At 41.6% G+C, this 24,498-nt stretch overlaps 1 protein-coding gene across 1 annotated transcript in view; it reads left to right on the forward strand.

The window, feature by feature from the left end:
• The window catches only part of SLC25A13 (solute carrier family 25 member 13), a 172,666-nt gene that overhangs the window by 100,901 nt on the left and 47,267 nt on the right, over positions 1-24,498 (forward strand). The window contains 7 exon segments of the mRNA XM_054564276.1: positions 375-513; positions 1,291-1,384; positions 1,613-1,697; positions 6,135-6,222; positions 6,659-6,817; positions 19,283-19,335; positions 21,508-21,588. Coding sequence (XP_054420251.1) covers positions 375-513; positions 1,291-1,384; positions 1,613-1,697; positions 6,135-6,222; positions 6,659-6,817; positions 19,283-19,335; positions 21,508-21,588 — 699 coding nt within the window.

Genomic DNA, 24,498 nt, shown 5'->3' on the forward strand with positions numbered 1-24,498 from the left:
TAGTTTTGTATGTCTAAGCCTGTAAGAATTGCTCATTAGATGAAATAAACAAACTTATAAAACATTTCCAATGGAAATTTGAACTCTGTAAATTACTACTGGCCCTGTTCTTATAACCATACACATGTATTTATTTAGTTTTCTAGGATTGTGTTTGGAGAATACGAGTTCTGGTCATGATTAGTTGCAGTTACTTCTAAAAATCATTTATAGCAGTTTGTAATGTGAAAGAAAAATACTTACAGCTATTTCTTCTTATATATGCATTCCTGATTACTTCTAAAACTAGTATTGATATATGTACTTCTGAATCTTCTTCATTCTATAAATACTTTATTTTTATTCTCCCCTCTCTTATTTTCAACTTACTTGAGGCTGCTGGAGGTACCACGTCCCATCAAGTCAGCTTCTCCTATTTTAATGGGTTTAATTCGCTCCTTAACAACATGGAACTCATTAGAAAGATCTACAGCACTCTGGCAGGCAACAAGAAAGACGTAGAGGTGACTAAGGGTGAGTGAGAATAAATGTGAATTCTTACCTGCAAGCATCTTGGTGTATTATTATTAGAGTGAAGAAGGCAACCAAGAAGTTTAATTGTAGTGGTTTTTTTTTTTAAATTTCATTGACACATATTAACCGTATGGCACAAGTGTGTTTTCCGTCCTTTGATTAGACAAAAGCAAACAAAACAATCTTTGGCAAGTTTTAAATAAACCAAAGACAGTCTTTGAGTTAGGGAACAGTGTAAAGTTTCTTAAGTGTTTTCAAATCTTGCTAGAGCCTGAGCTAAACTGGCAGCCTCTTAAAGTGGTCTTCAAAAGTACATGAGGAATCCCATACACTTACACTGGTGACAATATAAATGGATCTACAGCCTTAGAAGAAGATACCAGTATTTTAACAGGATTTTTTTTTTAAACAGAAAATTGGCTTAGGAATTCCACAGCTTCATTAACATAACCTCCTGGGACCTGTGCATAAGAAGTGTCCTATCTGCTTCCTAGTTTTCCCTGACCTGCAATTTGAATCACATCGCGTATCATTTATTCAGACTTCAGATGGCACCAGACTTTTAAAGTCAATGTTAGAGATATTCATCTGCACACTCTTTCCAAATGAATGAAAGAACTGCAGTTCTTACCCTATTTGGATTGACTTGACTTAAATTCTACGACTGATGATGATAAAGTTTTGTGATGTTCACTCATTCCAGTGCCTTGAGTTAATGCTGCATTTAGTGGCTATTCCTTCTTGAATCTTTCCCTTTTTAACTCTTTTTCCATACAGAGGAGTTTGTTCTGGCAGCTCAGAAATTTGGTCAGGTTACACCCATGGAAGTTGACATCTTGTTTCAGTTAGCAGATTTATATGAGCCACGGGGGTAAGTTGGCCTTTTTTTTTTTTTTTTTTTTTTTTAATTAGCTTAATAAAAAGAGGTTAAGAGGTGGGGGTAGGAGGAAGGCAGCAAACTGGGAGAAAAAGAAACCAAATTAAAGATAACTCTGAAATACGGGAAATGAAACAGGGAATGTTTTTAAAATTCTGTAATGTACATTTTAATCAATTTATATTTTTGTTTTGTTTTGTTATCCCCCCTCCTGCCCCCCAGGCGGATGACCTTAGCAGACATTGAACGAATTGCTCCTCTGGAAGAGGGAACTCTACCCTTCAACTTGGCTGAGGCCCAGAGGCAGGTGGGCAGAAAGCAAACTTGCTTCCTGGTGTTTCTTTAGTAGGATGCCTCCCACTCCTTTTCACTGGCAGTTGTCTTTCTGACTGAGGTCTGACCTACCATTTTTCCATTTTGTGCACAAAATCCGGACAATTTCATAAGGCTGAAAGGAGAAATCACTTAGGGATGTTCTGATTAACCTACAGCTGACATTTTTGCTCTGCCTCTGCCCCACCCCCACCCCCCAAAGATGAGGTGATTTTTCTACCTGCATTGAAAAACCTAACCCTCCAAAAATAGGTAGGAGATCCGTCCCTCTTCCCCAGATCTCGGTCGAGGTGCAGGGCAGGAGTCCTGTTCTGGTGTCGCTTGGCGCAGCGAAGCTGCATGCTGCTCAACGAGATGCTAAACGAAAGACGCCTTTGCTCTGCAGAGAGGTTCTCCGTCAGCGCGTTGTCTGCCTGCCATGCCTTCCGTTTTTCTGAATATCAAAATGAGATAATTTTGTTTAGTCTGGAGTCATAGTTCGAAGGCTTTTAGACCTCTTTTCTCTGTGAAAGGATTCGTAAGTTATGTGGAAACAATTTGAGGAATGTTAAATTTTATTTTATGGTTAACAGAAACCAATCTTTTGCAGTTTGGGAGTCAGAAACTTAAGACATGAGGACCTCCTCATTTAACTCTTGCTCAACTTTCTATAGATCAGGATTAGAAAATCAAAGCCTTCATAGGGTGGGTTGTCCTTACGTGATGTTTATAAAATAAATCCACTCAGAGACAAGCATCGTTTTAGAAGAAGAGATCCTTTAAGGCAAAGCCATCTCCGAATCCTGTGAGACTTAACAGTTTTTGGCTTGGAACACTGGGTCTGTACAGAGACGCCAGTTTGACCACAATGGGTTGATGCGGGCTACATTTTTAAGACTGGCAGGCCCCGAGCCAGGACCCCCTCCTTTCAGCTCCTTCCCACCCGAATGCAGTGGCGAGTTTTGTGTGCAGCATGTTACTCAAAGTGGTGGGTGTGTGCTCAGTAAATCCTAACTAGGCACCTCTGGAAAACCAGCTGGCCGTTGTTAAAAGGGGAAGCCGATTTCCCCGAGTGCAGGAGAGAGAAATGTGTAATTGTGTGCAGAGGTGGAAGCAACGTTGCTCTCCCCTCCCTTTGATTTTTAAACACTGCTTACCAGTGTCTCTGTGCTACTAGTTGTAGAAATTTGAGGATTAAGAAAAAGCGGGGACTTTTTTTTTTTTTCCTTCTCCTGTTCTCCATTTGGCAGTGGTATCCCACAAGTTTTCCTTCAGGCCCATCTGCAGCTTTTTGAGAGTTGGCAATGGGTGCTTGTTGATGCTGGTCATGAAAGGGTTAGAGGAGGTTGATGAGATTTAGAGTGGGAAATGATTGGCTGCTGCTTGGAGGTTTAGAGCCATTCACAGTGGTCTTGTCTGGAATATTCTTTACTCTGTGAACCTCAGTGGGCCTGACCGCATTGACAGACGCGAGCAACAAGCAACAGAGGTCATCTACCCGGTCGGTCAGTACTAACATCCACCCTTGGCAGAGGCGCAGAGGTGTATGGGAGTGGGCATCTCCTCTCATTTCAGGAGCCTGCTACATTTCTAGCTTCTGGAAAGTTAAGTGGAAGTCTGGAGTTTCATTTACTTTGTCTTTTAAATGAAGACTTAGTGATAGTGGTAGGTTCCTCCCACCCCATCATTTTCAAAGTATTTTCACTCATTTTTCGATATCAGAACCTTTCTAAGTATTGCATATTTGTTGGGTTTTTTTTTAAGTTAACGTATAGCTTATGTATAATATTTTATTAGTTTCAGGTGTCATCATAGTGATTCGACATGTACACAGCTTACAGGGTGCTCACCACACTCAGACTGGTAACCTCTGTCACAGTACAAAGTTATCACACTGTTACTGACTATATTCACCTTCACCATTTTCACCCATCCCTCCACCCCTCCCCCTTCTGGCAGTTATCAGTTTGTTTTTTGTTTCTCTGAGTCTGTCTTTGTTTTGTTCTGTCTGTTCTTGGTATTGCATGTTTGTATCCATGTAAATAAAAACAGTACCTTTCTATGGCTGCATCTGTCAAAATGAAGTTACTATTGATGTCCATCTGTACAGGGCATCCCATACAATTTGCAGAAGAAATGTTTTGCATTCCTAAAGGCGCATTTTTCTATGTAAAGCTATTTTCAGTGAAGTGACTTTGAAGGAGATTGCAAATTATCTCATTGTATTAGAATTGTGTTACATTGACAGCAACTAAAATTCAGTGGGTTGATGGTTGGGGTTGTTAATTATTTTTATGTTCACCAATATTAATTATTGTGGCTTTTGAAAATACCAATTTTATTGAATGTTTTTTTCATTCCACAAGTATTTATGAAGCACTATATGCCACCCTCATTTGACAGTTCTGTATATGAGGTCTGTCATGAAAAAGTCCAGCTGTTTTTAATATAATGAATATGATTTGTGAGGCATAGATGTAACCTGGCAGCCAAGGAGAGTGGACTGGAATGCACATGTGTGAACAATGACAACTTCACTGTACTAGTCAGTGGGTGTGCTAGACACCACTGAGTGAGCATGTGTACTGTGACTGTCACATTCAAAATGACTGAGCCAGTAGAGCAACAGATCTGCATAAAATCTTGCATTAAGCTTGAACATTCGTCTCTGTAAACTATTCGGATGATTCAGAAGGCCGCAGCTGTGTGCAACTGGCGATTGGCAGCTTCATCATGGCATGGTGTCTGCTCATGCATCATGTCTCATGCAGAGTTTTTGGTGAAACATCAAGTCACCCAGGTGACTCAGTCCCCGCTATGGCCCAGATTTGGCACCCCGTGACTTCTGGCTTTTTCAAAACTAAAATTGTCTTTGAAAGGGAAGAGATTTCAGACTGTCAGTGAGATTCAGGAAAATACAATGGGGCAGCTGATGGCAATTGGGAGAACTCTGAGGTCCCAATGTGTCTACTTTGGAGCGGACTGAGGCATCATTGTACTATGGACAGTGTTTCTTGTATCTTGTATCTTATTTAATAAATGTCTCTTTTTCGTATTACGTGGCTGGATACCTTCTGTATAGACCTGGTACACGTAAAATTGCTATTGGATTTATGTAGACAGAGAATATAGACCACTGACTGGCCATTTAAAATAAGAATTTTAAAATGATGGATGAAACAAGAAGAGAAAGTAACAGTAATGCAATCACTTAGTTATAAACACTGTAAACATTTTTTAGTATCTCTAGGTAATGAGGTATCCAAAATGTTAGCATTATTTTTATGTGTATATATATATATATATATGCCCACAAATAATTTTAATAAAAACATTTTTTAAAGATTATGAAATATTTTAAATATTTAAAAATGTAACTTTATATCATGAACACCTGTCTACTCACCATATTCTTTTTTAAACCTTTTACTTATAATTTTATTTATAATACTTTATGAACATTATTTTAATATTAAATATTCTGTTACTACATCATTTTTATGATGTCCTATTTTATTTTAAGGCTATAGCATTATATTTAACCAGTACTCTACTATTGGACATTTAGGTTGTTCTCACAGGTTTTGTTCTTATAAAATAATAATTCTTTTCAACGTTCTTATAGCTTGATCCTTGTTTACATACACAATTATTTTTTAGCCTAACTTTTTATGAGTAGAACTGCAGGGTCAGAGGTTATATACCTTTTAAGGTGTTGGATGAATATCACCAGGTTTCCCTTCAATTTATACTTGATTAAACACCAGTCCTGAGAAGCCCTGTTCCTGTCAACTCTTGCCAAACTGAGTATCGCCATTAAAAAACAAACAAAAAAAAACTACCAATCTCCCAATTTGATCGATGAAGAATGATGTCTCATTAATATTATTAAATTTATATCTCTTTGATCACTAATGAAACCTGAATATTTGAAAATAGGTTCATAACATTGTTTATAGTACATAATGCATTTTTAAATTTAAATTTAAATTCTTTTTTAAAGATTTTATTTATTTATTTTAGACAGAGGGGAAAGGAGAGAGAAAGAAAGGGAGAGAAACATCAGTGTTGCCTCCTGTGCACCCCCTACCGGGGACCTGACCCACAACCCAGGCATGTGCCCTGACTGGGAATCAAACCGGCTACACTTTGGTTCTCAGACCAGCACTCAATCCACTGAGCCACACCAGCCGGGTCCATAATGGCTTTCATTACATTCAAAACATAATGTTTAAACAGTAACAGCAGTAATAACTTTTTATTAATCAAAACTTACTGAATCTAACCCTACCTTCCTCTTTGACATTTTATTTGTATCATGAATTTAGGAACCAATAGATAATTTCTAAAAATAACATTGCTTTTTATTTTTTTGTTCTGTCTGCTTTTTTATTTTCTGTCCACCCGCTCTCCGTTTCCCGTGCATGCAAAGAAGAAGGCTTCAGTCGATTCATCTCGACCAATTCTCCTACAAGTTGCAGAGTCGGCCTACAGATTTGGTTTGGGTTCTATTGCTGGAGGTAAGCCATGGATGAGTGAAAATTTTTCAGTGTTATTATTCCTCTTATGTTTTCTCTTGTTTTCCATGTTGAAATATTAAAGACAAACCTGTAGTCTATGAAATGGGACAAGAGCAAAGAACTTTTTTTCCATATCTGCATGTGATCAAGAAGTTACAAATGCTTGTTTCTCTTATCTGCAGATAGGCTTTCTAAAGACAGGTTAATAATGGTGTTAGAACATAGCAATGTGTTTTTTAAAACTGACACCCTTTACCCTTTCACTTGTTTGAATGAAAATTTGTAACTGTTAAAGGTATAGAAAGTTAGTACTTTTAAAATCTGTATATACAAAATTGCTTTTTTTTTCTTTTAATCAGTCTTCTCTTTGACCACCTCCCCTTTTCCTCTGATGGACCTTAATTCCTTCTGAAATGTTGGTATTATTTAATTTTAGCTGTGGGAGCCACTGCCGTGTATCCTATTGATCTTGTCAAAACTCGAATGCAGAACCAACGATCAACTGGCTCTTTTGTGGGAGAACTTATGTATAAAAACAGCTTTGACTGTTTTAAGAAAGTGCTACGCTATGAAGGCTTCTTTGGACTGTATAGAGGTAAGTGCCATGGGCTAAATTCATGTCAGATAGAATAATAGCCAGAGGTTTGGCTTTCCATCTGAGTGCCTGAAATGTATTAGAGAGACTGTGTTAAAATGGAAATACAGCAGATTCTCAATTATCCATGCTAATGGGAGTAGGCTGGAGCCATGTAGGGCATGGCTAATCAAAACAGCCCATAATCTGAAAGCCATTTATATTGCTCTGTAGTGTGTTTTATTTCTTAAAATAATTATGTTTATAAACATCTTCAGTGAGTTTTTAAAAGGCTTGTATTGTTTGTGTCCTTGAAATAATGCCACTCACCTGCTAATAGGGAAAGGCATCCTGGGGCTGGACAGGGCCTGCCGGGATTAATGAGTCTCCTGGAGCACACCACAGAAGGGTCCGTCAGCAGGGTAACCAAGGGTTCAGTGGGCCCTCCTTTACTGCCTCTTTCTGAGTTCAAGTTGCTCCATCCCTGCCTCTAACTCTATACCCGGTGGAACTGGTTCACACGCTGCTATAGCCAGGTAGTCCTTCTGGACCCAGCTGCTTCTTTAATCATCTCAGGTTCATTAAGCAAAGAGTGCGGCATCACTCATAGAAAGAATCCCACAGACCCTGACTGCTTTTCAATTGGCATTGGCCTAAAGAGGCATGCCATCTACAAAGAGGAAAAAAAGGAAATCATTTTGCATCAGCTAAACCACAGTATCGCAAGGCCGTTCAAGCCGAGCCATTTGGAACTGCAAAGCTGGCAGGATCTTCCCTTCTCTCCCTACCACTGCTTGCTCTAGAATTTAGTGCTCTGCAGAGATAGACCTTGCAACTGGCAGGCAAGTAAACCTGTGCCTCTAAGCCTCTTCTGCCATCTGCTGACTCCAGCCTTCATCTTAAGCACCCAAGTGAAAAGAAAAAGGGAAAAAAAAAACCACAAACAAAAAAAAAAACACCTCACCTTAGAAACTGGGAGGTTTCAGACTCCAGAGAAGTTCCATTTTGCAGGTTCTGTTGTGTAGTAGATAACCACCATCAAAGGCCTTTTGATCTTTTCTTTGCCCTTTTTCCCTCACCCCTGCCTCTTCTGACAGTTGGGAAGGTCTTTGACCCCAGGTGATTGATGATGACCCTTACAGGGTCACTGCCTTCCATTTGAAATACTTTTCCCTCCCGGTGACAACAAACCTGCCAAATGAAATGTCTCCCAAGTAGTACAAGGTTAATGTCACAGTTCCTGCTTCACAGTGATTCAAGCAAAGGCGACCACCTTACCTGTTCACCTGCATTGTTTTCTGTAAGGGAGAGCTTGCGCCTCAAGTCAAACAGATGTCTAAGCCTTGGGGTTGCTTCATTGATGACTTTTATGGGCTTTCCTTGGTATTGGACTAAATGCCAAGAGCATCTTTAGAATAGTGAGAAATACTTGGTGTCCTGCTCCTTAGGTTGACCTGATTTGTTTTTAATTTGGAGTCCCTTCTGTTTCAAGCTCTTTGACCACACCTGGCAGGTCTTGATTCTTGGTTGCATCTGGATTTCTTTCCATGACCTGTCCTCTTGACCTCATGGACAGAACAACCTAAAGCCTACCTGAGGATTGAGTGCTGAGCTTATGTGGGCCATCCCACAAAACTTCATGCTGTTGGATTTGTTATATCTGTGAGCAGGAGTGAATGTTTAAGTCCTCGGGGCCGGGGGCGGGGGGGAGGGTAAGTGGCCTAGTAGGTAGAGGTGGAGGCTCACTCTGAACACCAAAGAGGCAGTGCCTCCCCCATCCCTGGTTTAGAAATAGCCATGTATCTAACCCATTTTGGGTCCCTGAAACCTAAGGGGTTCTCTGTCAGAGGATGATAAGTGGAGTGTGAATATAAGATTAGTCCTGGAAGTCGCCTGTGTTCACTTCTCCCTGATTTCTTATTTTTTTCTAGTAGATGATTTTATAAGAAAAGATTTACTATAAAACTTTGTTTAGCAGTTCTGTAATTTGGATCTGGAAGACAAAGTGATGATTAGCAATTCCAGTTTAAAACAATGATTTACAATCTTGCTTCATAAATGACTTACTCCTGTTCTTGATCGGTTGGAAACCAGTTCCCTTTGGTGCCTTGCACACAATCATTAATTAATAATTGTATATAACTATGTGTAAATGCTTATCATCAAGGCAAGAGTAAGATCTGATGAAAATGGGAAATGATCATTGGCAGCAAAAAATGATGATAGAAACAAAAAAGACCTGAAGTGTTTCTGTAAATCAGTATTCTAACCTCTGTGTATAAAGTCAAGACATAAAACCCCCTTATGTGTGATTCTTTGATTACAAATTTCTCATTAAATGTAATTTTATTGTTTAAAAATTGTATTATTTCTGGGGAAAAATGTTAAGTTTCAATTTGGAGAATTTAAAATTGCTTCTGTTAACGCTTCACTTAGCAATGTTTGAGAAGGTGTCAGACTGCATCTCTAATTAATAAACATGTTTTGAAATATTGAGCATATTTTTTTCCTGTTCTGGAATTTTGCTTAACGTGTAATTTTATGCATCAAGACATATATAATTGCTAATATTTCCTGAATAGTATAATTTGGGAATGTTGCATAAGTAAGGTCCCTTCCCTGTTTTAACATTATATTTATGCGTATTTTGGGGGAAAGTCAGCAGTTGGCCCTGAAAGAAGGTCGCTGCAGCATGTATTCTTATTATAAAATTTATAAGGATCTCTCTCCTCTCTTTTCTTCTAAAAAGAATACAGATCTCTAAGGGGAAGCTGGTTTTGTATTTAAAAGTAAGTTCTCATGGAACTGCGAGAGCGAAGGTTATTTGTAAAGCACTGTGTCAGCACTCACTATATGTGTTTTTCCTCTCCGCTTTCGCTGACAGTGGCCAGCATCTGTCTGCTCACAGTCCTGGAAGTCACCCAGTCATAATCGTCATAGTCAGGGAGCACGTTTGAATCACTGCCCCTTAGTCCCAAGGAGACTGATAACGCAGCGTGGGATTGTTAGCAGGTGTCTTCAGCAGACATCGTGTCCCAGGCCTCAGAGTGCCGCATGTAATTTTAGTGTTGTTGGTTAGTTAGGTCTTATTTTTCATATCTCTGTTTCTTCGTCTCTGGAAGTCTCTTATTTAGGGGGGCTAAATTATGGTGGTTAGAAAAGATCTCCTTACAAATCCTATGGGACTAACTCTGCAAACCTTCTCTATAACGAAGACTTCTGAAAGTGATTGATTTCCCTAGGTTTTTCTATAATTTTGGAAAATCAAGCCCCCAGGCTAAATCTGTCTCTATGAAGGGAAATAACACCTGAGATAATCCAGAGCTCTCTGAAGTCACTTGTAAAAGTCTTTCTCTGTTTCCTCCCCAGTCTTCAGATTGATTTAATGCACTCAGGTGTTTAAAATCCTTAATGAATTACCCGACAGCTCATTTGGTTTGAATGAATCGCATGACCAAATGAGTCAGTTATTGGCCTGCTCTAGACTTGGCATAGTAAAGAAAAACAATTGATTGGGTAATCATCCGTAATTAAATGCTCTTAACGTTCCAGGAATAACTATTTCTGCCTCTAAGCCTCGCTTTACTCTACTCCTTCAGATGCTTCAGGTAATGAGATGAGTAGCCTTAGAAACTGGAAAATGTTTTGGGGAGGACCTCGGGGAGAAAGATGAATTCAAGAGAAATCAGGATCTATGAGAAATACTTTTTAGAGGAAGGTTTTGATTTTTGTTTCTGCTGGAGGGAGATGCCATATAGAGAATCTGCCAGAAAGAGAAATTAGATCATTTCATGAATTAAACAATTTGGAGCATTACTTTAAGATAATTGGCACAAAAAAATGTCTTATTAATAAGTCCATTGATCCAGCCATGCAAGTTTGAAATGTGTCTACTTTGGGGTCGTCTGTGGTGTAAAAGCATCATCTTCTGTCCTGGAATGTTCTCAAGGTGACATCTAGAGGATATTGTGGTGATATCTCAGAAAGTTATTGATATGTGTGCATTCTAGAAGGCAGTTTTGTCAGAAAGCTGTTTTCTGCCAAATCTCTTTTTGTGGTTAAATGGTTCTATAGACGGGAATATCCAAATTATATGATCCACAGTGAGATTCTTTCTTGCATAATTCTCGTGGATAAAAATAAATTTAAAAATTCTAGCATCCAAATAAAAAGATTGGAGTTCCTACATCTCTGTTTTGCACAACTTAAGAAGCCATGCATCTTGGAACAAACCACAGTGAATATGTGAACTTTACTAAGTTATGAGTTGCCATGCATGTCCACCAAAGAAAGCTTCTAATGAGTGCAGAATGGACTGGTTTGAGTTTTGTCTTCTTAGCCAATTTCTGCACATTTTCTTTGAGGACACTAAGGTGTGAAGAGATCAAATAGCAGCTATTTGGTCATCGGAGACTAAACAGAAATGAGCAGAAGACTTAGGCAGTCCATGAGCTGGGTAGTCAGATCTCCAGAAATCTTCAGTGAGCCAGCTGAACTAGCAGAGGGCATTTAAATAGGAGAATGAAGTAACACTAACTCAAATCAGGGTGGATCGGAGTGTGGTCTGAGGCTTGAGAGGGCTCGATGAGAACAATGATGAGCTTAGTAAATTGGGAAAGGTGACAAGAAGATGGAACTAGATGGGGCCTGGAAAAGAGAAGATTAATGAACAAATTAGTTCCAGGCCTCAGGAATGATCATTTATAACCAGCTACTGCTGCTGCCGAAACCAAAACAAGGGAAACAGATTAAACCTCAGCACCGAGGATATAGTTTAGATAGAAGAGAAGATAACCAGGATTCTGAACGTTGCCTTAGACCAGAGTGAACAGCGGTAGGAGAGGATGCCATCCTTCTTCCCATGAGCTGCACTTCTAGAAAGCCCCCACATCGAGGAGCAGGCGAGGGGCTCCATTTTTTCCAGGCCATAATCATGCTCCCTAAAGGCACTGAGCCACAGCTAAGTAAGATAACAGATGGTTCTTGACCATTTTGAGTAAAACATTTAACCCAGATAAACAAACATCTGAATCTTAATATCTGCCATTGTGACTCTCCCCTCCCCCCATTTCCCCAGCTCCCCCGTGGTCACCTTGGGGTGGAAAACTGGACTGCAGTGAGGGCTGTGTAAGGGGATAGCGCAGTTGGGAGGGAGGAAACGCCTCCCGCCCAGGGGCAATATGAGTCAAAGCAGACAGACAAACGGGAGAAGGCGGAGGGAGAGAAGAATGCTTGAGCTAGTGAAGAGAGAAGGCCACGGAAACAGGAGCAGGAATAAAAGCTGTGAGGCAGGGCACGCCGAGTGCTGATAGCTCCAGAATGAAGGTTAATCTGATGTTGAAAGCGAAGAGGGCTCTCTGGGAAGATGTGGGCAAGTGTAGTGGCCTCGGCGGTGAGGTCAGAAGGGTAAGAATTTAACATCGGAGGGGCTGCCTCCGGGCTGAAACTAGATAACACAGGAAGTGCTGCATGGGCCTTCAGCTACGGGAATCGGGGCAGCTTACATTTTGATTTCCAAACTCTGCTGCTTCTCTCCGCCCTGAATGCCTTCTCCCCCGTTTCCCGTGCTCTGAGCGAGCTTTCTCAGGACAGAGCTGGCCACTCCTGAACTTGTTTTGATCTGACCTGAGACTGAAATGCTGCCTTATTTGGGGAGTTTCTTCCCTGTTGTGGCCCCTCAGCATCTATGCTTCTGCTTGCCTTCCTCAGCATGGTCCTTTGGGACACCCGCTACACTGTGGTTACACTGGTCCGTGGACCATCAGCCCGGCTTCTTACCTGCTGCTTTCCCTGAGCCTCGTGCCCAGTGGGTTCCCGGACTCCTACTTGTTCACCAGGTTGTAACCTGCAGCTTGGCTTTGCCTTTCAGTGTCTTCAGTGTTTTAAAAGCCTGATATTGAGGACCCGGAGAGAGAGATGGGGGCGTGATGTGGCTGCCCACACAGCCACCTTTTGTTGTGTGAAAGGGCCATCTGTGCAGGGTGCTGGCCCAGCGCGAGCTGGCCCAGAGAGAAGGTTTGGAACCATCTGGGCTGGAAGAAATGCCTTTGTAGGGAAGAGAAGGATGTAGGAACAGTAATTCTGTTACAGTGAACAGGGAAGAACTGAGCATCAGAGGGCATAGAGCCCTGATTTGAGCATAGTATTGGACCTGATTTCAACTGTGGGTGCCACTGCCTGGTCACCAAACAGCGACTTGGGACAAGCTGCCTAGTCTCTCTAGATGCAGTTTCCAAGAAGAAAGAGGAGGATAATAATGATTATGGTGATGGTGATAAAAATTACAACAACAACAACAACAACAACAACAAACACTGTATGGTACTCAGTATGTACTTAGCACTGTTCTGAGGACGTCATTTTATGTTTAAAAGTATCCCATGGAGGGGGTTCTGCATTTGTCCCCATTTTACAGATACGGAAGCTAAGGTACAAAGAGAACAGGTAACTCACCTACAATTGCCCAGCTAATAACAGTCAGAAGGCAGCCCGGCTCCGGCTCTGTGCTCCTGATCACCCGGCTCTTCCACCTTTCAGTAGAAATTACCTTGTAAAAAGTTGCTTAGCATCAGAGGTTGAGAAATGTTTATGTTCTTAACAAAAGCATTCTATTTTAGCTTAAAAACATGGTTAAAGGTATGTTGTTATGTCTGTGCTGCTTCCTTATCTTTGCCAAAAGGAAGCAGGGCCGCTAGACACGATCAGAGCAGTTGTGCCCTTACTGCCTGGGGACGGTTCCCCGAAGGATGGGCACGATGGTGTGGGAACAGCACTAGACAGATGCCCCTCGACTTCCAGTGGGGTAACGTCATGATAAATCCATCATAAACTGAAAATATCATAAGTCAAAAATGTATTTAATACATTAACCTACCAAACATCGTAGCTTAGCCTACCCAATTTCTTGTAAATGTGTATCGCTCTCAAAGCACAGTCAAGCGGAAAGTTGTAAGTCAGGGACCATCCGTACTTCTTACCTGATTGTGGACTGGGACCATGATTCAGGCTGCATTCCCTCTTGTAAGCAAGAAGCGAGCCAGGGATATACCTTGATAGGCAGAAAGAAACATCGCATTTTTTAATACATAATTTAGGTTGTTAACAGTATCTGACTCTTTTTTACTCATACCATTATAATACACCCGTGAGTTATAATTAGCATCCTTGATTTGTCAGTGAGGACCCTCAAGTTCAACATCCCCAAGATCACTGAGCACGAAAGAGGTAAAGACTGCAGATTGCAGCGCAGAGCCGGCCACCTCCAGAGCATGTGCTCCAAACCATTCACTTTGCTGCAAACCATTGAAAAGAAATAGTTTTAATTAGGCCAGCTTTGTTAATGAGTTTCTTTGATAGTATCTTCCAACTAGATATCTGAGATTCTAGAATATTTTTCTAAAAAGGTTTTAAGTAAATAATGGCATAGTGGCCCTCTGACCCAGCACACTACTGCTTTTGAGATGCTGTATGAAGCCAAGTTGGAGGTTCCTGATGTGGGCTTAGTCCCCACACCTCTAACTCTGTTTTCCCTGGGTTGCACATGGGGCTGGAACCAGAGGGGATAGTGTGATTTATATCTCACCTCCACGAAATTCGAAGACAAAATACTGTATTAATATTGTGCCCTGTAAATCTTTTCTCGCATTAGCAGCCTTCTGGTAAAGTTTGCCAAAGAAGCATTGCCATATGTGCTGATGGAGCTGAACTAAAATGAGAAGATTAGAAAACTAACCACACTAATAAATTTCATTTGAGGCAGTTGGAAAACAGACTGCTGTTTTGACAAGTTAGAAACAACACACACATCCATTCTGTTTCTAATGGTTAAAATGAATTTCCAGAATCCAGCAGAAACATCTTATATTAGAAGCCTGATTTTTCTGCTGAGTTACCCAGATGTCAAACATATATGTGCTTTAGACCTCAGTGTGATCGTGTTGAAGTGCCCTAACGAGACTGGCTGTTTTAGGCATTACTGAGCCACATTACCCCTCCTCCTTCCCAAGTCAAGGATCCAGGAGGGTTATTGCAATTCCCACCTCTGTGACTTCTCCTTGTCCTGCAGATCATGATGCCTCCCAAAGGGCATTAACCCAGGGGGAAGGGTGTCGAGGCCCCCATCTCTAGGGGTGCTCACACTGTCATCTTCAGCTACCTTTGTTTCCCTACTGAGCCAGGGCACTCACCACAAGAATGGTACATATCCCGGTCACCGCCTGAGTGCGAACATCTGGCCTAGGTCTCAGGAATGGATTTGTGCTTTGGTTTTATTCTTACTGAGTTGAACTTGTTCAGTTAATATGGTGAAACTCGGGGCCTCTGATTATACTACTTCGACCTCCTCATTACTCTCCCCGCCAGGGACCTGTCTCTGCCCTTACCATCTGTCCTTCACCTGCCTCTAGAGCTTTTTACTTTTTGAAATTTGCTCTTTACTTTAAAAGAATTTGGTCCAAGCTCCTTAGTGTGGCCTGGAAGAGAAGCAGTGCAGTGTACTAGGCAGGAGCCCCCCTACAGGCAGACCTCCTGGATTGAACCTCATCCCCCCATCTGACAGCTAAGTGACATTAGGGGTCTGCGTCAGTTTCTTCATCTGTCGATGGCGCAAAAATATCAGACATGAGTTACTGATAGTGACTTGTATGGGTTAACTGTTGATTCACATAAAGCACACAAAGTAGTGCCTGATGTGTAATCAGTGCCCCCAGGTACCGCCTGTCATCGTTATCCTTGCTGCTGTTGTTTCTTACAGAGTCTGTGATCCAGCCATAGCTTCCAGTGATCTTGCCTCGGCCCTGGATGTGCCATGAGCTAGAGATTTTGCATGTGCTGTTCCCTCTCCATGGACCACCTTGCTCTCCCTTCTAGCCACGTATCTTTTCCCCAGTGAATCTCACCTTTCCTTAAAAATCCAGGTCAAGTATCTCCTCTCCAATGCTCTTCTCCCTCCAGCCGGTAAAACACGTGGTTCTCTCTCTCTCTCGTTTTCCCATAGAACTTTGATGTCCCTGGGCTGTGGTGCTTACCACTCTGTTTTCAGGTGATTCGTCCCCTTTCTGGCACACACAGACACCTAGGCCTCCCTTCTCTTCTAAACTGAGAAGGTATCCAGGGGATGGCCCAGATCTCGCCGTGTTCACTGCACGCCACCAAGTGCACAGGAGGCATTTGGTAAATGTTTGTCAAACAAATAAATATTTGCTGCCCTATGTTTAGTCTTAAATACATGGTTTTCCTTTTTGTTTTGTTTTTGCTGTTCATAGTGCATTACTAAATTTATAGCGAGAAAGACAAATCTCAATAGCGTGAAAGGCTGGCTGAAGTGATTGTATCTCACACTGGAGTCTTTGGCCCAGTGGGCTGGTTTTTATTAGTCATTGAAAAAGACTGTCACGGGGTAGTTACAGAGACAAGAGATCATCATTTAAATCACAGTGCTTTCAACCCATCCATGGTTTGGGTCTACAATTTAATGATGAGAAAAATACATCTAGCAAGTAAATATTTAACTAAACATTTTGGCACTTGACCTGAATGCAGAGAGCAAAATGGCAATTGTAAATGTTAAGATGTAGTTTAAACAGTTTATCCCTGCATTTTACTGGTAGAAATTAATGTTGTATTTTCATAAAGTAATAATAAAGCCTTTCTTATCGTGTTATAGATACCACATTATCTCATATGGTAGAAGTAAAATATTAGTAATTGAGTGGCTTGGAAGGAGAGAGTGCTTAACTTTGAATAAGAGCACTGGCTTTGCCCGGATGGTTTCCTGTTCATGCTTTGGTTCATTTAGATTATAAAGAGCACAGGCCTGCTCCAGCTAGCCAGAGCACGCGGGAACTTTTGGTAAGACCTCACACTGCAGAGAAAGAGGGCAGAGGTCTTGCCGGGGCCCCGGGGCAGGAGTCTCCCTGGAGCCCGGCCTCAGCGGGACCGGGATGGTCAAGGCTGGCTTCCCCACCTGGGTACATTTTACAGGCTGCGGATCTCCCTCTTTGGTGTCCCTGCTCCACTTAGTCTACACTCTGTTCTCTCCGCCAGCCTACTTCCTTTCTGTATTCATGGTTTCTCCTTCCTTGTGGCATTGTTACAAACGTGGCTTCACCTGGCTGCTTTCCCCACTCCACAAGGTACCCTCTCAGTCTGTGCCTTGTGCTAACTGGCTGATCACCCCTAAGGACTCCTTCACACTCTTGCTTGGCTGGCTGTACATTTGGAACCAGGCCCCAGGGCCCAGGTTGCTGAAATCATTGGCTGCATGTCCTTTAGACGTCTTTCCCTCGTTCAGGCAGTTGTGACACTGGCGGCAGAGCAGGCTCAAAATGCGGCTCCCTAGGTAGATGTGGCAGACTCACATGCTCCTAGGGTCCACACAGATTTTGTAAGAGAGCAAATGAGCCTGGGTGTGAGAGGCAGATACTCATTTGCATATTAGACATAGGCCACAGGTGAATGTTGTCTATAAGCATAGATTCTTGATTATGGGGGCTCAGGTTTGAATCCCAGTCTCACCATTTACCGGCTGGATAACTTAGACCAAATTACTTCATCTATATAAGCCCCAGTCTCCTCTCCGTAGGGTGGTTATGAGGAGTAAATGAGTTAGTAAAGTGCTTAAAATTGAGCCCCACACATAATAAACAATACATTAGCTTTTTTTTTTACAGAAAATTTTCATTTGTATCAGTATACTCATCATCATTTATTTCCACAATGAACTAAGCTTTCTCATTTTTTTCTTTAAAACATGAGGCTCCTTTGGTCTGTCTAGTTCCCCCCTTTCCGTAGAGCCACAAGCACAGAGAAACAGCATCTGCAGGGCAAGGAAAAGGATGGAGACAGCTGGCACTCGTCTTCATTGTCTTGTCTTCATTGTCTTGTCTTCATTGTCTTGTCTTCATTGTCTTGTCGGCACTGGGGCATGGGTGGGGACCTTGGTGAATGGGTGCTCGGGTCCTGAATAAAAAGGCGGAGGCTTAGGCGATGGGAGCAGAGTGCTCTGATGGGAGAAGGAAGCCCAGGGCTGTCACATCCGTCTGTCTTGACAGGACGTTCACATTTTGCTTGAAACTTTACGTCGCTCAATGAAGTGCATCCACAGGCTGGTACATACAGCCCTCGATCTAGTGTCTTTTGGCCACAGGCTGCTGCATCAGGAAGACAGTGTGGGCTGGGCTGGTCTCTCAGAAGAGGCTGCAAGTGGTCCTTCTGGTATAGATGAATTAGAGCATTGTACTTAGGAAGGACAACACCATAAAGTCCCTCTCAGGGACAGCACTACGACACGGGGAACAATATATTCTGATTCTCCAGGTTAGCTCCCTGTGTATTTTTAAGGAAAGGCATGTGATTTTGAAATTATTTTCTTAGAGCAAATGATAACATTTCTTTTAGTGTAAATACTAGGTCCGCTCTTGTTGCCACTGCCTTTCCTAATCGCAGCCCTTTTCTGCCCAAGACCACACCTCCCCCTTGTGCTCTGATTCTCGCTTGATTCCCACTCATCCAACACGTCCAAAGCGGAGCTCTTCACTGTTCGCCCCACCCCGGTGGCTCGCACAGGCTTCCTCATTCTACTGAGGCATTCATGCTAAAACCTGAGCTTTCACAGTCAAATTCAATTTTTCTTTGTCTCACAGTCTCCTCTCTTGACACTCCCTGCCCCAAGCCACCCGCCGCCACACACACACACAATATCAGTGCATCTTGTTTATTTTCTGCACAGCAGCAGGAGTGGCCTTTTAAAACTATGAATTAGCACATCACTCTCCTCCTGGCCAAACCCCTCCGGTTCTCTTCTAACCTAGGGCACACCAAGCTCAGAACCCTGGCCCGCGGTGCGGCTCCAGCGCCTGGGCCCTCCCAGGCCTGCCTCCTGCGATAGGGCACACAGCTGTCCGCCCTCATCCTGAGCATACCCGGCCTGTGCCTGCTCCGCTCTCTTTGCCCTATCCGGCCCCCTTCCTGGAACGCAGTTTCCCCCCGTGGTTACTTCTGCAGAATGGCCTCTCCTTCCTTCCGTCTGAGACCTGTCAGAGCAAGAGCCTTGTTTGTCTTGTGCTTGTCCCTGCGTCGTGATCACTAAATAAGTGAGTAGTTGAACTGCGGGCATTTAGGGATGGAGAGCGATGAGAAGAGTGTTAAAAAATATATAATATATTCACCAAAGTTTACTTGTTTAAGAGGCAGGAGGGAAAAGAGCAGACTTGCTGCGGAATGAGATTTCCTGTATTACTAATGCTGTTGGTTCGCTCAATGTGCAAATGATCCAGAGTGTGAGAGGGAATTTGCTTGGGCCTGATGTGGCCGTTAGACATTAGTACTTCAGCATTTCCATTTTGTGTGTCCTCATTAAAGGTAATAGCAGAAAATTGCAGCAAAGATTGCCTCAGTTTTTACATGGTGATCCCTTCTTTAGAGCCGTTAATTTGTTTAGTTAATGCTAATTTATTTAATATACTTCTACTTTCTGTTGTTTTTTAGGTCTGTTGCCACAGTTATTGGGAGTCGCCCCAGAGAAGGCCATAAAACTTACAGTAAGCCTTTTGAGTTGATGCTTCTTATTAAAGGAGTTTGCACATACTCAGGACTCTAGTAGATACTCGTAGGGGAAACAGCAGGTTTGTGTTTCCTCAGAGCTACTAACTGATTTTTACAGACAGTACCCCCCACACACAGCTTTTCATTTTTCCCCATTTAACACTGAACATCCAAAAATGAGATGCTGTATTTGAACAAGGCTTTTGGCGGTTGCCACCATTGTCACCATCCTCACCATCCTCACCATCGTAGCACTGGCGGCGGCAGCAGCGACAGCCCCTTCAATACCCAGCATATCAGGTACAAGGAAAGCCAGACCCACAGTTTACAGACAAGGAAAGGGAGACCCACGGGGTTGAAATGTTTACCTGTGTTGACATTATTTATGGGTGGGAAAACTAAAATTCACCATCAGATTTTTCTGACTTTAGAGCATATACTCATTCAATTACACATGCTGTTTACAGAATTCAGGGTTAGGACATGTTCTGTAAGCATTTGCTAAGGCCACGTGTTGAGGATTCTTGTTGTAGCTGATCCTTCATCAGATGGTTTCTCCAGCGTCTGGCCGATGGTAGATACTCAGCGAGTGTTTGTGGAACAGATAGGCACAGACACTGCATTTACATCACTAGAGACAAGAGACCCAGAAAGCTAAGCTCTACTTTTAGGTTGGGCTACGTAGCCTTTGTACCCGGAATTCTTCTTTTACCATCTTATTATATGACTGTAGGGCAGCTAATCTTTTCTGGCTTTTATCTTCCAAAAACATATGATTGATCCTTAAAATTGCTTATAATGAATACTATTTTGAGACTATTATACTTAATTAATTAATTAATGCTATTAGCGTTCTTTGAGAATCCTTGAGAGAGTTTTTAGGAACTGAATTTTGACTAAGTTGAAAAATCCGCTCAGCCAAATTTGTCTCAATGATGAGAGCTATTTTAGATTAAATCTTGTTAGAAGACTTAAAAGTAATTTTTAATCAAACCCTATAAAGCAGTTTTTAAATTCTAAAGTATATGTTTTCATTTTGTCTCTATTGCCAGTATGTCTCTTTTTATGCTATTATAATTACAGAACATATTTGAATTTTAGACTTGTAAGCCATCGATATTTTAATTTTTTTAAATATTTTATTTGTTTTTAGAGAAAGGGGAAGGGAGGGAGGAAGGGAGGGAGAGGGACATCGATGTGTGAGAGAAACATTGATCAATGGCCTGCTGCACGCGCCCAGTCTGGGACCTGGCCTGCAGCCCAGGCATGTGCCCTGACTGGGAATTGAACCAGTGACCTTTTAGTTCATAGCATGGCACCCAAACCACTGAACCAGTCAGAGCGATATTTTAATTTTTTTTATTCCTGAAATATCTATATATACACACATCTATAGATACATATATAAGGGGAGACACCAAAAACTAGAATTTATTTATAAAAAATTGTGTATTTATTCTTAGGTATTTAAACTTCAGTCATTTTCAAAGTACTCCGCATTTGATGCAATACACCTATTGAGACTTTTTTCCCACTGCTCAAAACAGTTTTTAAAGCTGTTGATTTGGATGCCTTGTAGTGCTTCTGCAGTTTTTTGTTTCACCTCTTCCACACCAGTAGAACATTTCTCTTTGAGGATTTTTTCATCCGGAGAAACAAAAAGAGGTCGCTGGAGGCGAGATCGGGTGAATAGAGAGGATGGAGCACGGGGTCATGCTGGATTTGGTCAAAAACTGCTAAACACTCTGAGTGGTGTGGGCAGGTGCGCTTGTAAATCACCCGTTATGAAATGGGCAAAAGTGTTGAGTCTTCAAAAAAAATTCACTCAAGCCAAACACAGCCTCTCACAACAACGCCAGCTGGTATTCTGATACAGATGGGTTCCTAGATCACTCACCTAGCCGGGGGAAACCTGTACTGCAAGGGGCCTGAGCTCCAGAAGATAATTCTGGGTTTTTTGGGGTCCCCACTGATGTATATTTCCATTATAAAACTACATCTGTGCCAGTAAGAGCACATCTCACTCTTTTAAGATCCTTAATTTATTTAGTGTACGGTTACTTTAATAAAGTGACCGAAAAATAATAACATATTTACCGATGTGTATTTATATGTTTAATGACTTTCTTTATATTTTTCATCAGCTTCTATAAATATTTTTCTTCAAGGTGAACGATTTTGTGAGGGATAAATTTATGCACAAAGATGGTTCGGTTCCACTTGCAGCAGAAATTCTTGCCGGAGGCTGTGTAAGTACATTTTGCAGATTTCTACATTGAAAAGATTTGTTTCACATGCATTATCACCCCCGTGGTGAACAAGTGTGGACTAAGGCTTCTGTTCAACCACAGATCCTGTACAAGGCAGAGTCTACTAGGGCACCTCGCCTTTTCCTAGCAAGCGAACCATCCCTGAGGTGGAAGGGTAAATGATTTCTGATCTTATTGCCTGTTAAGCCATGCCTGTTAAATTTGTCATTGCTTGCGGTTGGTGCTGCAATAGAAGTCATTTGGTGCAGAAATGTTTGGCCTTTGAAAAATCTTTGCTAACCTTTTCTAAAGTTAATTTTTAGTACAGTCTTTCCTCATGGCACCCTCTGCTGGGTCAGGCACTACAACGAGTAGTTTGAAGCCAGCAGCCATCGCTCTCTGCTTTGCTTTACCTCGTAAGTGCTGGCAGCTCTTCAAGCCTCCCAGTGCCTCTGCAAGGAGGATCCTGGGAAATAACTGGCTGAGTGTGCTCTGCATTGTCAGCAACGCTTGGAATGAGTATTTATGTGGATGAACAACCTGCATCTTGTTCTTGAGCTCAGCAAAACATGTCTTGTTTTATCTTACGTACAGGTTTCTTCATGTGAATGTAAATACTTTGAGTAAATTAAACTCTTATACAAAGAATGGTGCTATTTCAAGATAAGGTTGGTTAAATAAACAGCCTTTGATCACTAGGGCAATACAATATTGGTATATTTTTCTTCTAAACCTCTGTTTTTTATAAGAAAAATGAGGTCACTTTTATTTTTTAATTAGCTTGTTCTATTCGGGCAATGGTATGTATAAAATAATCTTTTCTTGAAAATCATTGAGATTAGGAGCTGGGCATTAAACCTAGGAATATTAACCCTTTGTTCGGAAAGGGCCTATCGTCCTGTCTAACATTGAGTGGGGGTTCCTTGAGCGTAGCAGGAGCTGAGAAGTGCTAGCCCTGGTCATTCTTAGCAGATGCATGGAACTGGGCTGCTGCCTGCCTCTGTTTGATCGCTGACCTGTCAGAGACGGCCAGGTAGGGTCCCCTTGTCCTGTAACTTTAGGAGCATTCAGGGTGAAAAGGCAGCCTTTCATGTCCTAAATAAAAAGGGCACACACACACAATAATAAAAAGAACATTAGGAGTTGCAAAAAGTGTTCTTCATTGAAAAGAACTGCGATTTCCATGGAAGTCACTAGATTTTCTCATTTTGAACCAGCATAGCCATAGGTTGTATCTTGCCTGGCCTGCAGGCTGCTCCACGGAGCCAGAGGTAGCAGGGCCTTTCAGTGCATCAGGTGGGGTTTTTTGTTGTTTTTTGGGTTTTTTTTGTTTTGTTTTGTTTTTTTTTAGGTTTTAAACCTGCTGAAAATGCATGATTATATATCTTTGTCAGAATTTAAAATGTGAAATTAATTATGTGATAGCTCAAGATTTTGGCAATAATCTAGAGGTTTATTTTCTTTTTAATGAAAGCATTTTGCCTGCACATGGGTCTGGGTGCCAGGGAGATCGGTTGTGGCACGTATTGTCTACCCTAGGTGGTCTTGTTTTCTCCTATGTGGTCGCCCATTTCAAACACAAAGCCCAGATTGGCATCAGAAGTGGTGCCTCGTCATTGTAAAGAGGTGCAGCCCTTTTTCAAACTTGATCTAAACACAGGCTTAAAATTGGAGCCACTTGGGCTTTACAGCTACTTAAAATATCTGTGAAATGAGGTTTGCCATCCTTCATCTCAAAAGCTGGTAGACAGTGGTCCTCAGTGTTTCAAGTCTCCTGTTTTGCCTTTTGATTTTTTTTTTTTTTTTCAGTCATGGCTTTAAGAAGTAAGAGTTTATTTTCCAGGTAAGCAATCCTGTAGGTAGCAAACAATCCAAGCCTCTATAATTCTCAGTAGTGGGACGAATGAGTCCATTTTCATTGTAATTTTTAATAGCAGCAGCATTTCTCTTTGCTGGCTTTGGCAGAGTTTTCCTGATCATCCGAGCCAGTCTTACACCTTAGAAAGTCCTGGTGAGTCCACAGCCTTGTGGGCCACTGTCTGTCCAGTTGGGAATACAAAGGGTTTTGAAAAGTTGTGTCACGTGAGCAGTTCCCCTTCTTAGTTCACCCAAGCATTTCCAGGCGTTGACTTTTAAGTCCCCGGGGAGGTCACCTTGCTTCATTATTACTGAGAATTAGTACACTTGGCTGACTTTTGCACTTGTAATCAAAGCTGCTCATTTCTTTGAAGAAGGCCTTTTCTCTTTTATAGTCTGTTTTCTGCAAAAACGGAAAATATGCAGGGAGGTCTTTGTCTCATAACCTTTATGGCACTTATCTAAAGTAGTAGTATAATAATGTTTGATTTTATTGTGTTTTAGAAAAACAACAAAAATGATAGTAAAGTTGGGGGAAGATTTTGGAGGCAAAAGGGAGAAAAATTAATCCCATTCATTAATTTATTTTTGGTATACTAATATATGTAACTGAAGTGATTAAAAATACTTATATCAACATGTAAAAGGGTGAATCTAAACTCATCTATTTGCACATTTAGTTTTAGTTTAGAAAACTGAAATATTTGACTTCAGTTTTCTGAGCATTTTTATAGATTCACACTTACCAGTAGTGATCTATTCAGCACGGCTCAAAATGAAACTAAATACTGAAAGTGGAGTTTACAAACTCTAAATCTGAAAGGTTCTTGTGGTGGTGGTTTTTTTCCATAAGTTTGTTTTCTGTTTTGTGAATTAGGCTAGAAGTTGTCGAAGTTTTAACACAGACTTAGACCCGTAGGTGTCTCTGTACAAAATACGCACACCTTCAATTTCTTTCCATCCTTCCCCTTCTTGGGTCTGGAGCTTCGCCCGAAGAGAGACGTGACTGGCCATCACTGCGGCGGCAGCAGAGGCTCTCAGTAAATGGGCAGA

Source organism: Pteronotus mesoamericanus, unplaced genomic scaffold (genome assembly GCF_021234165.1).
Source record: "Pteronotus mesoamericanus isolate MK-2021 breed Mesoamerican mustached bat unplaced genomic scaffold, CSHL_Meso_final scaffold_85, whole genome shotgun sequence".
Lineage (NCBI taxonomy): Eukaryota > Metazoa > Chordata > Mammalia > Chiroptera > Mormoopidae > Pteronotus > Pteronotus mesoamericanus.